This window comes from Ylistrum balloti, unplaced genomic scaffold (assembly GCF_031769215.1).
Source record: "Ylistrum balloti isolate Yb309-2 unplaced genomic scaffold, AGI_CSIRO_Ybal_v1 Utg371716, whole genome shotgun sequence".
Lineage (NCBI taxonomy): Eukaryota > Metazoa > Mollusca > Bivalvia > Pectinida > Pectinidae > Ylistrum > Ylistrum balloti.
This window is the reverse complement of record NW_026782864.1, coordinates 97,703-117,082: the sequence shown is the minus strand read 5'-3', so window position 1 is coordinate 117,082 and position 19,380 is coordinate 97,703. Positions and strand designations below refer to the sequence as shown.

Below are 19,380 nucleotides of genomic sequence, written 5' to 3'. Positions count from 1 at the left end.
CTGGATGGATCTTTCTCAAATTTCATATGCAGTTTCCCCTTAGTCCCTAGTTGTGCATTGTACCTTTTTTGGACTGATTCGAATTCAAGATGGCCGACAGGTGGCCATCTTGTATTTTGGATGTAAAAGTTTGTTACTGCTATTTCTTGGAAAGTACTGGATGGATCTTTCTCAAATTTCATATGCAGGTTCCCCTTGGTCCCTAGTTGTGCATTGTACCTTTTTTTGGACTAATTCGAATTCAAGATGGCAGACAGGTGGCCATCTTGGATTTTGAATGTAAAAGTTTGTTACTGCTATTTCTTGGAAAGTACTGGATCGATCTTTCTCAAATTTCATATACAGGTTCCCTTTGGTTCCAAGTTGTGCATTATACTTTTTTGGACTGATCCGAAATCAAGCGGGCTGACAGGCAGCCATCTTGGATTTTGAGAGTAAAATCTCGTTACTGCTATATCTGAGGAAGTCCAGGATGGATCCTTCTGATATTTCATAGATGTTGGTTTCCCTTGGTCCCTAGTTGTGCATTGTACCTTTTTTGGACTGATTTGAAATCAAGTTGGCCCACAGGCAGCCATCTTGGATGTCGATAGTAATACAGCACAAGCATATTGTCCATTATCCACCTGTAACTGACTGCTATCTAATAATACTTTGGGATCTTTTTCAAATGATATTTGCTAATAGGTGCTTAATAAAAATATCTTGTGCCATCATTGAGTACATTCAATGAAGACCAGTTCATGAACATTTACAACACCTGTAACAAACAAAAAAAAATCTTCAAGAACTGAAAACAGATCCTCAAATGGTAGGTGCCAAGATCCCTCTGGGATCTCTTGTTAATGTAATAATTTCTAATGTCTGTGTCACTATTCATGAATTCGGTTTATTGAAACTTCTGGTTAAACCCAATGAAGATCTATATGCCCTACTTGCCAGTGTAAAACTGTAGCAATCTCAATCCTTGGCAAGCCTTGTGTTTGCTAACTTAATCACTTTCCACTATCTCACCTCCAAATGGGGTGAAAACTTCCATTAATCTCATCTTCAAAGGGGTAAATGAATGATTTTCTCTTTTTCCTTTTGGGTATCTTTACATTAATGTTATTTTCTTAATAATCAACATTGAAGATTCAACATTACTAATTGTAATGTCTTTGAAATACTGTTGTGACATCACCATGGTGACAGGGGACACCATCCATCACTCCCTTGGGAAATCTTTCTTGAGAGAAGTGTTGATATACCTACCCAGAGTGAGAGTAACATGACTATCCTGGTGACTTCTTGCCCTATTGGTCCATATTATGTTTCAAGATAAGACACTAATGGTCCTGTTTCTTTATTATCTAACAAGAATTCCTACAGTAAAAACTCATAGACAAACAGATGCTGGATGATCTTTGTCTTTGACAAGTTAAAAAATTTAGAGGATACAAAACAAAGATGAAGGTTACTTTTCACGACAAGTTATCAAAACTTAAAGGATACAAAACAAAGATGAAGGTTACTTTTCCAAGTTTTAATTCAGTCTCTCACATATGCATGTATTACATAATAGTCGAATGTCATTGCCCCGAAGAAAATTGACAGAATAAATACTAAGTGCTAACTCCATCTAGAACCTGACATGAGAATGATTGTGTAAGAAACATCAAATTCAGTAAGAGGCATGTAATGACTGATCATTATATCACAAAAAAATCAAAACCAGAAATGCTTGTGGATGGCAACTATCAAAACTAAGGAGAAAAACAAAGATATGCACAAAACATGTAACCTCAAAATCTAGTATCTCAAACATAATACAATTATTACAGTGAATCTCTAAATACCTCCATATTTGTGACACCACACAAGACATTTACATAATCTTCACAGTGAACCTGTACTCCATAACTGACGAAGATTGAGTCTTCCTCCGTACAATATACAATATAAGGCTACCTACTCCAGTCTATTAATAGCTGGAAATGCATGCCAACTCTCATTATAAAACTTTTTAATAATAATGTATACAAAACCAGTTTCAGTTTTTGCGGGACGTAATTTGTTTAAAGACTGAGTGAAGGCGTGATGAATGGAGTTGCTGTAGAATCCAATACCATATTATCAACAAACAAAAATCTAGATATGTCCGTCATCCTGAGGTCAACGGACAGTACAACCAACAGTCATTGACCACCAATTCCAGTAGCATACTGATCATAGAACCTTCTTCAGTGTTAACTGATTCTACACAGGATAACAGTATGAGATCCGTCTTCAGAGTGGTCACTCTAACAGGTAACGTATACATGTACTATCAATGTTGTATCAATGTAATTTGATACGATTATAACATTAATGTTATTCAAAATTATACTTGCACATTTTTTAAACCATTTACTCAACACATGTTTAAAGTGTAATTTGTTCATTCTTTCATAAAACTTTTTTTTTATGACTGGATACACACATATTTTTATAAAGTTCTGTCTAAATTCTGCAGCTTCAAATCAGCAAGCTTTGTATGTTATAGCATTATAAACAGAAAGCTGATTTGAAAGATGACTTCTGAGAACTTCAAAACAAAACTTTTTAAAATGGACCCTAATATGACACATCCTCCAACATTTGAGAACTGGTGCTGATTTTTCTTAAGGGAGATAAATCTAGCAACTGAGACTATCTCTTGTTTACCTCCCTTTGACATACATCAGATTAACTGCTACAAATTTCAAAAAAACTATTCAGCTAGCCTCATATTAATTCATACGAGCTAAAACTACTATTAAAACAAAGATGATTCAATAACATTGTTTGTGACATCACTGCTGCAACACATAATTAGGGTTAGTTTTGGTCATTGAAACAATTGACTATTCAGACTTCATACAAATGAGAGAATTTCTGACCGTATAATCTCCTTTAAATCTATATTTAGATTTTCAAAATTATTATGTATCATTTTGATTTCTGATACACATATAGTCCATATTGTCTGCCCTTCTGAATTACAGACACATTGTTTATTATCAATTAGCACTATTGTATTCCTTGGCACCATTACACATTAAAAACATGTAGAAGAAAATCATAAATAACCGTATTATTATGACACAAATGTCCTACAAATGATCAGTAAATTAAATACAAACAAATCTTATACCTGAATGTTAATGTTAATACGTCACTACATTTGAAGCAATTCATGCTTCATCTGTTATATTAAGTTTCTACGACCTCCAAGGAACAAATTTCCAAAACGACCTCCAAGGAACAAATTTCCAAAACGACCTCCAAGGAACAAATTTCCAAAACGACCTCCACGGAACAAATTTTCAAATCATATCATCCATCATGTATAAAAAAAATTCTACCCTTTTTCTCAAAAAATTACTACATCTTTCATAAGCTGATAAATTACTCAAATACTAGTACTCTCTACTACAGATGATAGTGAGTAAAACAAGTGTACTGGGCTATTTTATCTTATAAAAAACCAATGCTCTGTAAAAAAAATCATCCATAGGTTTTTCCATTGTCATACATCAAAAGTTATATATCATTTAACAGGTTTTTTTCATCAAAGTCTAATTTTTCTAGTTACCTCACATAGTTACAATAAGGTACTCCCAGTTTTGATACCAAAATTTGAATATGATAAAGTAAACCAATTACACCGTATTTTTGTGCTGTTCTCATTGGAAATTAATGTGTCTAAGCAGGTAAATCATACACTCTAAAAGGTTAAGAAACATACACTAAGCCACATAAAACATAATTCTCATGTCAGAGTCCTGAAGTTAGTGTTTTGGGTGTATCAATGTAATACATGTTAAAAATGTCTTCAAGCTTGACAGGTACACTTTCATTCTTAAAACATCAATGGTATTTACATACACTCACTCATATCAAACAGATGTTACACATTGAAACTGGGTAGGTTACATTCTATTCATATTAATTTGTTTTTTAAGACTTTCAATTAGTAAGACATAGTAACTCGCACGTAACTGTATCGACTAATAATATCAGTAACAGATATCTGTGAGATGTTTGAATTTTATATAAAGTAATGAAGACTCCAAACATCCAGAAGACAATGACTGGGACATGCAATAATCTTATTTCATTCCCAAAAATCAGTCTTAAAATCTTTGGTTTGGAAGGACATTGTGTTGACCCTACAGATTAATGATTTGACCTTCGAAATAGCTGAATGGTCAACTGAATGTCCTACTGAATAAAAACAGAATCTGTGATCTAGACTTTCTAATGTAAAATATTTTAAATTTTGTTTCGACATCTCCAGTTAATGTCAGTTACAAATTGAATTTATGATAACAGATTGATAAGTTGGAGAGAGTGAAGTGATTTATTTCTCTTTAGAAACTTATAACAAACACAATATTTGACAGAAAACTATAATAACTTTACTGCAACAGAACAATAATACCTTCATTTGCCTGACTTTTTTTTAACATTTGCCTGACTTTTTTTTAACATTTGCCTGACTTTTTTTTTCATTTTCGCACATGTACTTAACAGACCCACTTGCATCCATGTTTTCAATTGGCTGTAGACATACTTCAGTGACTCGTATAGTTTACTGGTTATGTACTGAAAATATCCATAAACATGTGTTCACACAAAAATTCATAACCATGCACGTGCCCTGTACATGTAGGAAAGCATTAGATCCCTCCCTCACCCCTATATCAGCAACACCTCCTAATTATACTTGTGTTAGTATGCTTAAAACTTGTTACCCTCGACACTTTTAACTTGTATCCTCCAGCAGTGCCGATGTACAAAAATGATATGGCGAGTTATCACTGTTTTCCCAAATGAATTGCATGCTTGTGGCCTCCCATGGTAACTGCCCAATAGTGAGGAGTTGATCCTCGAGGCAGTTTCTCCTCCACACCCTCATACAATAACACATCAAACATCCATCAGTTCTTAATGTTCTTCCCAGTTGCATATTTACATGTCCAGGATTTAGCTGTAAAGAAAAATGAACACTCTCTTTATATTATGCGTGAATATCATCTAAAAGAAAATGTTTCCCTTAAACCACAAATAGAAATATATTTACATAAAGTTGAATTTCGTCTCAAAATCATTAAAGTCAAAATTCTATTTGAGTAAAAGTGATATTTTCAAGTCCCAGTTTTTTCCAATATCTTTGTAATTTTAGATGGGATGACTCAAATTTCATTGAGTCGAAATTTTGGTCAAGTTGAGGCGATTTTTCAGTCCCTTCAATTGAAAATCAAGTGGAAGATCATTCCTTGTTACAAAATTAATTTTTGTCAAAACACTGACACGTCTCCTGACGAAATTGGTCAATACATACACAGATTAGAATGTTTTCTGTAACAGGTTAAAAACCTTCTAGTTTTTTTTTTCATATATTTATTTATTCATAGTAAAGTCATATTAAATCTAATCTGTAGCTTCATACGTCGTTTGTAGCAAATCAAAAGTAAATTTTGATTTTGTTTGATTGTATTTGATTGAAGTTGTTATTACATGTTTTGTTGTTTGGATGAAATAACAGGAGAAAGCACAAATAAATTTGCTTACTAACTGCCATTTCAAATATCAGATTAAACTATGCTGTTTGCGTGCTATCGTAGCCCTACTTTGTTCAACCATAATCAATGCCAAGAAACTGATATCATCAACCTTATTTATACACTTTGTTTGAGTATAAATTTCGAAAAGTCTAAATATTTTCCATGGTCCCTTGAATTTCGAGATAACGAGTTTCAACTGTATTATATGATTCATTAAAACCTATATACAAATGATACAACAAACGTACATCCAACACCTTAAATAATATTTTCTTTTCAATTTAGACTTAAGGTTTTAGGGGTGTAACTAATAATTTCCAGTCAACAATTTTTAAAAATGTTTCTGACCTCAGTAACCTTCAGTATACCTTACAATAAGGAGTTGTCAATGGTTAACCTTAGAGTAAGACATACATACAGAGGTATGGGCAATTTGCACCAAACACTGTCACGTACCATTCCAGAAAAAAAAGAAACAATGATAAAAAAAAATAGTACAATTGGTCCCAATTACCTTGGTAAAGAAGTAAGCAGACATAAGCAGGCTGATTAGCTTAGTGAAAGTTGATGACAACTTCCAAGAATCAAATAAACTTTAGGCCCACATCTGCCCAAAACGTTGATGTAGCTGGATGCACATAGGGGTGACTGTTAGTAGATTCTAATTTTCTGCTATCAGCACTACAGACATGAAAATTTTGTTCTCAGTGACCAGTACTACTAACTATTGTTGTTGGGAAATCAAGAAAGGTTGGGGGTATCTGCACAATCCTTATCACATGTCCCTGTAATGGTAGTTATGTATAGTTAAACAGAGATATATACATCACTACAGTTGTACCTGTTTCTATAGCGCTTGCCTCATCTGTCTTCCATGCTTCAGCTACATCATTTTCTAGGGGGTCATCTGGATTTGGAGCACTTAGAAGGGCTTGGATGGACAGCAAAACAGTTCGGATTTGTAAAGCTGGACTCCATTTATCTTAAAACATAAAACAAATATTAAATAAAACTCCTAATGGAGTGGGGGAGAGACAACGTCTTAGTTGTCTTTGATTGTAGATCACATTATGAAGGAATTAAAAAACAAAACAAAACTTAGTTAAGTTTTCATGCTTTGACATAAATTCAATTCTACTTATCAAAGGCAAGATCAAAAAGAGGATAAATACAAACTGTATTGCATTTGAATTTTATGGTGTGATAATTTGTCTGCCAAAGTAGAATAAAAATAAGATCCCATACGTTGGTTATGTGGTACTGAAATGATCTCATACCCTTGTCCTACCTAGGTATAATTACACTGGACTGGTCCTACCTAGGTATAATAACACAGGACTGGTCCTACCTAGGTATAATTACACTGGACTGGTCCTACCTAGGTATAATAACACAGGACTGGTCCTACCTAGGTATAATTACACTGGACTGGTCCTACCTAGGTATAATAACACAGGACTGGTCCTACCTAGGTATAACTACACTGGACTGGTCCTACCTAGGTATAATAACACTGGACTGGTCTCATACCCTGGTCCTACCTAGGTATAATTACACTGGACTGGTCCTACCTAGGTATAATAACACAGGACTGGTCCTACCTAGGTATAATTACACTGGACTGGTCCTACCTAGGTATAATAACACTGGACTGGTCCTACCCAGGTATAATTAAACTGGACTGGTCTACCTAGGTATAATAACACTGGACTGGTCCTACCTAGGTATAATTACACTGGACTGGTCCTACCTAAATATAATTACACTGGACTGGTCCTACCCAGGTATAATTACACTGGACTGATCTCATACCCTGGTCCTACCTAGGTATAATTACACTGGACTGGTCCTACCCAGGTATAATTACACTGGACTGGTCCTACCTAGGTATAATAACACAGGACTGGTCCTACCTAGGTATAATTACACTGGACTGGTCCTTCCTGGGTATAATTACACTGGACTGATCTCATACCCTGGTCCTACCTAGGTATAATTACACTGGAATGATCTAATATCCAGGTCCTACCTAGGTATAATTACACTGGACTGATCTAATATCCAGGTCCTACCTAGGTATAATTACACTGGACTGATCTGATATCCAGGTCCTACCTAGATATAATTACACTGGACTGGTCCTACCTAGGTATAATAACACAGGACTGGTCCTACCTAGGTATAACTACACTGGACTGGTCCTACCTAGGTATAATAACACTGGACTGGTCTCATACCCTGGTCCTACCTAGGTATAATTACACTGGACTGGTCCTACCTAGGTATAATAACACAGGACTGGTCCTACCTAGGTATAATTACACTGGACTGGTCCTACCTAGGTATAATAACACTGGACTGGTCCTACCCAGGTATAATTAAACTGGACTGGTCCTACCTAGGTATAATAACACTGGACTGGTCCTACCTAGGTATAATTACACTGGACTGGTCCTACATAAATATAATTACACTGGACTGGTCCTACCCAGGTATAATTACACTGGACTGATCTCATACCCTGGTCCTACCTAGGTATAATTACACTGGACTGGTCCTACCCAGGTATAATTACACTGGACTGGTCCTACCTAGGTATAATAACACAGGACTGGTCCTACCTAGGTATAATTACACTGGACTGGTCCTTCCTGGGTATAATTACACTGGACTGATCTCATACCCTGGTCCTACCTAGGTATAATTACACTGGAATGATCTAATATCCAGGTCCTACCTAGGTATAATTACACTGGACTGATCTAATATCCAGGTCCTACCTAGGTATAATTACACTGGACTGATCTGATATCCAGGTCCTACCTAGATATAATTACACTGGACTGATCTCATACCCTGGTCCTACCTAGGTATAATAACACTGGACTGATCTCATATCCAGGTCCTACCTAGATATATAATTACACTGGACTGATCTCATACCCTAGTCCTACCTAGGTATAATTACACTGGACTGGTCCTACCTAGGTATAATAACACTGGACTGGTCCTACCTAGGTATAATTACACTGGACTGATCTCATACCCTGGTCCTACCTAGGTATAATTACACTGGACTGGTCCTACCTAGGTATAATTACACTGGACTGATCCCATACCTTGGTCCTACCTAGGTATAATTACACTGGATTTATCACATACCCTGGTCCTACCTAGGTATAATTACACTGGACTGATCTCATATCCAGGTCCTACCTAGATATAATTACACTGGACTGATCTCATACCCTGGTCCTACCTAGGTATAATTACACTGGATTGATCACATACCCTGGTCCTACCTAGGTATAATTACACTGGATTGATCTCATATCCTGGTCCTACCTAGGTATAATAACACTGGACTGATCTCATACCCTGGTCCTACCTAGGTATAATTACACTGGACTGATCTCATACCCTGGTCCTACCTAGGTATAATTACACTGGACTGATCTCATATCCAGGTCCTACCTGAATATAATTACACTGGACTGGTCCTACCCAGGTATAATTACACAGGACTGGTCCTACCTAGGTATAATAACACTGGACTGGTCCTACCTAGGTATAATTACACTGGACTGATCTCATACCCTGGTCCTACCTAGGTATAATTACACTGGACTGGTCCTACCCAGGTATAATTACACTGGACTGATCTCATATCCAGGTCCTACCTAAATATAATTACACTGGAATGGTCCTACCCAGGTATAATTACACTGGACTGATCTCATATCCTGGTCCTACCTAGGTATAGAACGGAAGTTACACAACCAGTAGAGGAATAGGGTGTAATGTTTCAATGACTACATTGTCACCACCATCAGATAAACGACGAATGTGGAGCGTAAGAGCACTGACTTACATAATATGTGAGATGGTGTGGAATTGACCAACATTTAAGGCTGCACTATAATCCTATGTACACTAAGGTCGAAAATAGTGTGATGAGATGGCAAACAGATCATAGACCAAATAATACACCACATGTTAAGAATTTATTGTAGTCAAATCGGCTACGCTTTGTTTAACACTTGGTCATAGATGTGCGAGAGACTGTGCCCCCCCCCCCCTTGTCCCTATTAAGTAATGATCCGTTGTGGCATATCTAGATGGCTTCCTTAACCAACTGTCTGAAAAGGTTGTTTTCGCACGAGTCCATCGTTTCACCAAAGCAAGAAACAGCAACAGTTAAAGTGAAAATAAGTAGTGATGCAGAGTTAGAAAGAGGCAGTATTGCATCCAAATCGTGGGTAATTGAATATTATCATTTCAGTACTGTTGCTGACCATCCGACCATGGTTACATTGGGCCATATGTCATGCTACACTACTTCCTAGATTGTCCGGACAACGCACAGATTTATTTTGGACTGAAGTTGACGTCCCATTTAGTATACTAGTATCACTTTTCACTTTACTGAGATTTTTTTATTCTATCAAGTTTTTTTTTCTGTATTCAGTTCGACATGTGCAGTGTAAATGCTGAAAGCAAACATAATGTTAATGAAATGTACAGAACAGAATGGTTTCAAATCTATCTAAGTCTGGACTAGTCAACTTGCTTCACTTCTACAAACTGAACCCTCTCTAAACTGGCAAAATATTCATGTCCCTTCCATGGTTCGTTTGTTGAAGTGCCACTGTATATCCAAAATCAGTCAACAAGACTTCACACTTAATCATATATTCTAAACGTTTAAATATAAGTATTTACCATGATCCATTTTCAGACCATGGTTTTAGTTTTTTCACATACCTTTTAGGATATCAAGGCATATTCGTCCCAGTTTATCTATATTTGGGTGATAAATTTTTGTCACAAATCGAACTTTAGGGGCTGACATAGGATATTCTTCAGGTAAAAACAGCTCCAAATTAAACACTCCGTTTTCATATGGTGACTGCAAAGGAAAGCAACAACAGAAGTTTACATATTCATTCCTTTAAAAGTAAAATATACTTCATAAAACAAAATTAGAAATTTTAAACAAGATACCTTTAGACCTTACTTACCAATAACATATAATTACTACACACTTAGTAGTATTCACAATTACCCATATATAACTAAATATAATAATATAGAAGACTAATTAAGTAGCATTCTGAATATATGTCAGTATAAAAAATATTTACATGGCAAATGCTGTTAATATCATTACTAACATTTTCGGGCCTAACAACAAAATCCCAGACTCCAATGGTACAATGAATGGTAGATATTGTAATTCTGTGGAGTCTTAAAATGATCTTTTCACATATATATATCAAATTGAAAACAAAAAGACATCAGAGACTAGCTGAAGTAACCTTTATGAACTCTGAACTGTTGTATGCTTGAGTAACCATACCTCTTTTGGACCTTTGACAGTTACATGGAAATGTCGTGCATTCGCCTCATCAGCACAAGCAACAATCCCAGGTACTGGTTCCACCATTAACCGCTGGGTTTCCTAAAACAAACAAACAATGCAATGATGAACACACATATGTACTTTAACCTCAAAGTTTCCTGAAACAAACAAACAACGCAATTATGAACATTAACCTACACCACACATATGGTCAATAGTGGAGTGTTCAGAGCTCCATGCCAATTCATATACCAAAATATGAAAGCAGTCAGACTTGTTCACAAAGACAGTTAAATACGACTTTAGTTTAAAGGTTTATGTTTAACTAAGAACCTGTTCACAAAGACAGTTAAATAAGACTTTATTCTAAAGGTGTATGTTTTTCTAAGAACTAGCTTATGTTGTTCAAACAATATTTATATGTATTTTGATATGTAAATCTTTGCCAACTTCTACACTTTTTCACAATACTTGGATATGTAACCAAACGAACAGTGATAACAATAAAATGGTGAGACTAACCCAACTGCTTGGCCTCGTTGTATTTGGCAGCGTATCTGCCTAAGAACAGCTATTTCACACTTAAGCATTTAGTCACAATAAACCATTTGTGTAAATGTATCACACAATGCAAGTGATTGCCAGATAGATCCTAAATTACACAATCATGAAAACGAAGCATGAATCTGATAACAGTGATTTTGATAACTTAAGAAGCAAAAAGATACCTTGAGTGTATTATCATATTCATTATAATAACTGTACACCAGTTTGCTGACAAAGCAAAATTTCACAATGGAGAAACGTTTTGCATAAAATATATGCAGACAGCAATACATTCCAAGCCTAAGGTTGTCCTAAGATTTCGCACTTTGTCCAATTTGCTTTTGGTGAAACGTCCACATCCTATCCCAACCCACTTTTTAAGTATAGTTAAAACTGTAATTTATAAGAATACAAGAGTTCCTTGGAACTGTAGGTGTCATCTGCATGAAGTGTCACGGTCACCCAGAAATCCAACTGGATGTCAGAACTAATCTGTACCCTTTAAACAAGAAGCCATATACCAATTTCATTTCTATAACTCAAAGCATAACCAAAGAAAGTCCAGAAAACAATATTACCAAAGAATTTTCTAAGATTAAAGGGGCATAACTCTGCCAAGAAGGGTTACAGACAGCCAGGAATAAAATTAATCTGTACCCTTCCAACAAGAAGCCATTTACCAAATTTCATTTCTATAACTCAAAGTATAACCCAAAACAATATTCCCAGAGAATTTTCTAAGTTCAAAGAGGCATTACTCTGCCAAGAACGGTCACAGACAGCCGGAAATCAAACTTAATCTGTATCCTTCCAACAAAATGCCATATACTAAACTTTATTTTAATAATTCAAAGCATAACCGAAAATGTCCGGAAAATTTTTGTACGGATGTCACTGCTGCCGGTGCATGAAGATGGGCAGTGTGATCCCTAAGTGCCAGCTCTGCAGGCAACACAATAATTGTAAGTCTGATGAGATAAAGAGAATAAATGAGCATTAAAGTAAAGGTATTGTTTCAATATTAAAGGTACAAAAGATAGATTATCTCTTTAATGTTCCATGGGTATAGAGAAAGCAAGAAATACATCTAACAAGTTATTTGAAGGAATAGAGTGAAAATGTACAGGATGATATGTTGATTGAACAACTAAATAATATTACATTCCCTTTGTCTCCAAAAATTTGAAAAAGTGGCATAATAACAAAATATGACATTAGTTAACAATTTTATCATTTTAAAAATATCACTTTACAATGGAATTCAGATATTGCTTGGGCAATTCATTACTTCCTACCTTTCTCAGTGTGTTAAATTTAAACGTTTTTGGTTGCAACCTTGTTGATATCTGTATAATATATGAAAGGGAGGATATGTGTTCACATATGACAGGGAGGGTGTGAGGGTGGTTTTTTTGTGTAAAAGAGAAAGGGGACAAACAAAAAATGCTTTTATATTGCATTAAGAGTTTTCATATAACTGATCCCCACTTAACACCTCCGCATTTGTTTTTGTTCAAGACCGATACATCTGGCATAATAGGGTTTTCCATAATTTTTTTAGTAGTAGGCTGTGTAGTGAAAGTAGGAGGCGGACCTGCCGTGTACATGTAGTCGTGTACGGAACATTATTACGGAACTGGATTGGTGTAGGCGGCCAAATGACCAAAGTAGCCGGTCAAATTGGCAGGCGACCGGCTCTTATGGAAAACCCTGATAATGCCAACATCTTTGGTTTGCAGATTTTTCGGTCATCGGTCATAGCTTGTGTTACCTCAAAATGTACAAATACATGACTCTTTGGTAAATCAGACATAGCTAGACCATTTTCTGCAGAACTATATCTCTCATATTATAAAGCCTGCCTTAAAAAGTGGGATGGATTAGAAAAATCTGGAGACTGAGGATCCATTGTCTGAAGGGTCATATCTGTCTGCCAATTTTATTGCCCTGAATTCCTCCTTATAAAAAAATGCCAAATTCTAGCAGCCCCCACAAGGGTCAGCATTCACGCAACGTTTTCTATAGTTTACAACAGCAAGGCAGTTATAAATCATACATTGATAGAAAGGTTAAACATTTTTCTACTAACTTGCATATGTATCAAAGCAATAAAATGTTCTAAGCCAAGTATTTCCACTCATTTTCCCCAACAACTTTCGATACTTACTTTCCAGAAGATTTTATAATTGTCGCCACTATGTAGATTTTTTCCAGACTCATCAGTTTTAGTGTAAACCTACCACTTAACAGTTCATTAATTCTCACAACATTGGCCGCAATTATAGTTTTACGGCCAGTCTAGAGATATTCCACGGATGATAAATGATTTATTTATAACTATTGTGCTGATGTGAACTATTGGAAATATTGCCTGAATGCCGCCCCTTACAGGGATCACTATCAGATTTGGAGTTTTTATATAGGAAGGAATTATTATGATCATCTGTGACTAAGACAAAGATAAAATCACAGACAGATATTATAATCTGAACCCTTCGAAATAGATGATCCCTAAATCCAATATCATGAGTAATTCACAATACAGTCAAGTCTGTTTTGTAAAGGTTTTGTCTTGATGAGTTGATATCTATTGACTATAATTGGGGAAATGGACTTCCTGAATACTCATATAGGCTATCCAGAATTTCTGACCCCTGATTATATATATTCAATAGATTAATTTTATCTCATTTAGACAAGCCCATGTGATTAAATATTTGCGACTTTGTAAAAAAAATGGTAAATACAACTATCAAAAGAACGGTTTTTAATGAAATATTTCACTGATGTATAAATAAGACAGTTGGAAGCATGTATTATATATAAATATTTTCAGTACCACGTACGCATTTAACTGTTTATGTACCTTATTTTCCCACGAAAAAGTCACAATTGACAACGGAAGATAGACATAATACTGTCAAAAGAGGAATTCACAGACGGTAAATTTATATCAACAATGGAACAAATATCTACAAATTCAGCATGGAATATTCACCTTTATAATACGTCTTGGAAGTGCTGCCATTTGGTTAGTATTTGAACAGTTTTACAATTTTTCCTCAGATCTTGTATCGAAAGTGCGAGATGTTTCAAAATCCAAAATGGAGGCTCACAATGTAAAGCTGGCGAAATCGCCTTGCTTTAGTTTCGTACAAATGTGAAGGGGTTCGACGTTTACCCTTGAATTCATATCAAATTTTTTTTCTTTTTCATCTCCATATCCCATCCCTAAATAATGTGTTTTTCATATCATACACAGCGTTTAAATGCATCAAAAATCAATTCCTTGAGCACATGGTCTTTTTTCAACCAATAGTGCTTATTCGAGACTGATCAAACTATATATCATATATACTTTTAAAATAACTTCAGATAACGCGTTGAATTAAGCATTAGCACTTTCATTTCTAATCTTCATGGTGCTTAATCAGTTGTCTAGATAGGTTGTGTATGATGTCATAACAAGAGTGATTATGTGACATTATTTTAAGTTATTTTTATATAGTTCACTAGACACTGAATTCAACCTTTATATCTGAATATAGATATATAGTGGTACTGTTTAATTTTTATAAATAAATTCGGAAATGAAATGAAATAACACGAATATTAAAAGAATTCTTCAGTGCATACAATAGAAATATTGAATTCTGGTGAATGGTTTTGATAAATGGAAACTTTGATGTGAAATAATATCACATCAACAAAAATAAAAAGCATATTTATTTGTTTATTTGTTCGTTCATTTATGTATCAATCTACATTTACTATTACTACCTCTCAACATTGAAGCAGTCAAGAAAAAGCGAATAAATTGACCAAACTGGATAAACCAACAAGTGAAAGTAGATATCGTGCCTGTGAAAATGAGAAGTGGTGTATGATAGACCAAAACACACCAATCAACATGTCATCAATATTTTATATATATAGTGTTATACTTAATAGTAGTTTCACTCTGATTTTGTTTATCGCCCAATGAACAGTATCATTTTGAGATTGGGTATCCTCAAAGTTGAAAATGACTTACCTCACCAAACACCACGATGAAGGCACAAAAGAGCACAATCATACAGTACAGATCAATAAGTGATGTCAGCTTCCTAAAAAATAAAACTCATCTCTGGGAAATTATCCAACACCTTTGAATACATAAAGCATGTTGATGGTGTTCTACACATGTCTGACTATATAGAGGGCTTTGATGGTGTTCTACATATGTCTGACTATATAGAGGGTGTTGATGGTGTTCTACACATGTCTGACTATATAGAGGATGTTGATGGTGTTCTACACATGTCTTACTATATAGAGGGTGTTGATAATGTTCTACACATGTCTGACTATATAGAAGGTGTTGATGGTGTTCTACACATGTCTGACTATATAGAGGGTGTTGATGGTGTTCTACACATGTCTGACTATATAGAGGGTGTTGATGGTGTTCTACACATGTCTTACTATATAGAGGGTGTTGATAATGTTCTACACATGTCTGACTATATAGGTGTTGATGGTGTTCTACACATGTCTGACTATATAGAGGGTGTTGATGGTGTTCTACACATGTCTGACTATATAGAGGATGTTGATGGTGTTCTACACATGTCTGACTATATAGAGGGTGTTGATAATGTTCTACACATTGTTGACTATATAGAGGGTGGTGATGGTGTTCTACACGTCTGACTATATAGAGGGTGTTGATGGTGTTCTACACATGTCTGACTATATAGAGGGTGTTGATAATGTTCTACACATGTCTGACTATATATAAAGGTGTTGATGGTGTTCTACACATGTCTGACTATATAGAGGGCTTTGATGGTGTTCTACATATGTCTGACTATATAGAGGATGTTGATGGTGTTCTACACATGTCTGACTATATAGAGGTGTTGATAATGTTCTATACATTGTTGACTATATAGAGGGTGGTGATGGTGTTCTACACATGTCTGACTATATAGAGGGTGTTGATGGTGTTCTACACATGTCTGACTATATAGATGGTAATGATGGTGTTCTACACATGTTTGAATATATAATAATAATAATAATAATAATAATATACAACATTTATATAGCGCACTATCTATTTTGACAAAATACTCTAATGCGCTTCACAATTACATAATAATCTTACTACAAAATTTACAGAACATGTTTAACACAGTAATCAACATATGTAACACAGTAACCAAATCAAGTAAGTAGTGGTGAAAGTATGTATATACAGGACGTCTGCGTGAGAGTCTAAAATGCAGACGTAAACAGGTGGGTTTTAATATCCCTCTTGAATTTGGCCAGGGATTTTGACTTTCTAGTAGCAGATGGTAAGCTGTTCCACAAAGTGGCCGCTACCTTTCCAAAGCATCGGTTACCATAAGTCACAGTCCGAGAGTTCGGAACGCACAACAAGGATTCTGTCTCCGATCGTAGTGATCGTGACGGCCGATAAACGGTGACAAGTTCCTGCAAATATTCAGGAGCTGTTCCATTTATTGCCTTGTATGTATACATCAAAATATATAGAGGGTGTTGATAGTGTTCTACATATTTCTGACTATATAGAGGGATTTGATGGTGTTCTACACATGTCTGACTATATAGAGGGTGTTGATGGTGTTCTACATATGTCTGACTATATAGAGGGTGTTGATGGTGTTCTACATATGTCTGACTATATAGAGGGTGTTGATGGTGTTCTACACATGTCTTACTATATAGAGGGTGTTGATAATGTTCTACACATGTCTGACTATATAGAGGGTGTTGATGGTGTTGATGGTGTTCTACACATGTCTGACTATATAGAGGATGTTGATGGTGTTCTACACATGTCTGACTATATAGAGGTGTTGATAATGGTCTACACATTGTTGACTATATAGAGGGTGGTGATGGTGTTCTACACATGTCTGACTATATAGAGGGTGTTGATGGTGTTCTACACATGTCTGACTATATAGAGGGTGTTGATGGTGTTCTACACATGTCTGACTACATAGAGGGTGTTGATGGTGTTCTACACATGTCTGACTATATAGATGGTAATGATGGTGTTCTACACATGTTTGAATATATAGAGGGTGTTGATAGTGTTCTACATATTTCTGACTATATAGAGGGATTTGATGGTGTTCTACACATGTCTGACTATATAGAGGGTGTTGATGGTGTTCTACATATGTCTGACTATATAGAGGGTGTTGATGGTGTTCTACACATGTCTGACTATATAGAGGGTGTTGATGGTGTTCTACACATGTCTTACTATATAGAGGGTGTTGATAATGTTCTACACATGTCTGACTATATAGGTGTTGATGGTGTTCTACACATGTCTGACTATATAGAGGGTGTTGATGGTGTTCTACACATGTCTGACTATATAGAGGATGTTGATGGTGTTCTACACATGTCTGACTATATAGAGGGTGTTGATAATGTTCTACACATTGTTGACTATATAGAGGGTGGTGATGGTGTTCTACACGTCTGACTATATAGAGGGTGTTGATGGTGTTCTACACATGTCTGACTATATAGAGGGTGTTGATAATGTTCTACACATGTCTGACTATATAAAAGGTGTTGATGGTGTTCTACACATGTCTGACTATATAGAGGGCTTTGATGGTGTTCTACATATGTCTGACTATATAGAGGATGTTGATGGTGTTCTACACATGTCTGACTATATAGAGGTGTTGATAATGTTCTATACATTGTTGACTATATAGAGGGTGGTGATGGTGTTCTACACATGTCTGACTATATAGAGGGTGTTGATGGTGTTCTACACATGTCTGACTATATAGATGGTAATGATGGTGTTCTACACATGTTTGAATATATAATAATAATAATAATAATAATAATATACAACATTTATATAGCGCACTATCTATTTTGACAAAATACTCTAATGCGCTTCACAATTACATAATAATCTTACTACAAAATTTACAGAACATGTTTAACACAGTAATCAACATATGTAACACAGTAACCAAATCAAGTAAGTAGTGGTGAAAGTATGTATATACAGGACGTCTGCGTGAGAGTCTAAAATGCAGACGTAAACAGGTGGGTTTTAATATCCCTCTTGAATTTGGCCAGGGATTTTGACTTTCTAGTAGCAGATGGTAAGCTGTTCCACAAAGTGGCCGCTACCTTTCCAAAGCATCGGTTACCATAAGTCACAGTCCGAGAGTTCGGAACGCACAACAAGGATTCTGTCTCCGATCGTAGTGATCGTGACGGCCGATAAACGGTGACAAGTTCCTGCAAATATTCAGGAGCTGTTCCATTTATTGCCTTGTATGTATACATCAAAATATATAGAGGGTGTTGATAGTGTTCTACATATTTCTGACTATATAGAGGGATTTGATGGTGTTCTACACATGTCTGACTATATAGAGGGTGTTGATGGTGTTCTACATATGTCTGACTATATAGAGGGTGTTGATGGTGTTCTACACATGTCTGACTATATAGAGGGTGTTGATGGTGTTCTACACATGTCTGACTATATAGAGGGTGTTGATAATGTTCTACACATGTCTGACTATATAGAGGGTGTTGATGGTGTTCTACACATGTCTGACTATATAGAGGATGTTGATGGTGTTCTACACATGTCTGACTATATAGAGGTGTTGATAATGGTCTACACATTGTTGACTATATAGAGGGTGGTGATGGTGTTCTACACATGTCTGACTATATAGAGGGTGTTGATGGTGTTCTACACATGTCTGACTATATAGAGGGTGTTGATGGTGTTCTACACATGTCTGACTACATAGAGGGTGTTGATGGTGTTCTACACATGTCTGACTATATAGATGGTAATGATGGTGTTCTACACATGTTTGAATATATAGAGGG

General features: G+C 35.7%; 1 protein-coding gene across 1 annotated transcript; it reads right to left on the bottom strand.

Annotated features, from left to right (window-relative positions):
- Positions 1-1,510: 1,510 nt before the first annotated feature.
- LOC132563428 (ubiquitin-conjugating enzyme E2 N-like) lies at positions 1,511-14,581 on the bottom strand. Its single transcript, XM_060228188.1, has 5 exons — positions 14,477-14,581; positions 10,930-11,031; positions 10,335-10,479; positions 6,412-6,552; positions 1,511-4,993 (listed from the first exon to the last, which is right to left on the bottom strand). The coding sequence occupies exons 1-5, from the start codon at positions 14,504-14,506 to the stop codon at positions 4,944-4,946; spliced, it is 468 nt and encodes a 155-aa protein (XP_060084171.1). The 5' UTR covers positions 14,507-14,581; the 3' UTR covers positions 1,511-4,943.
- Positions 14,582-19,380: the final 4,799 nt, after the last annotated feature.

Excerpts from the sequence above, each read along its gene's own strand:
- LOC132563428 (XM_060228188.1), bottom strand. The coding sequence starts at position 14,506 with ATGGCAGCACTTCCAAGACGTATTATAAAG. Across the intron at positions 6,553-10,334 it reads ATGCCTTGATATCCTAAAAG|ATAAATGGAGTCCAGCTTTA; the intron begins GTATGTGAAAAA and ends TTATGTTTTAAG. Across the intron at positions 4,994-6,411 it reads GGCAAGCGCTATAGAAACAG|CTAAATCCTGGACATGTAAA; the intron begins GTACAACTGTAG and ends TTTTCTTTACAG.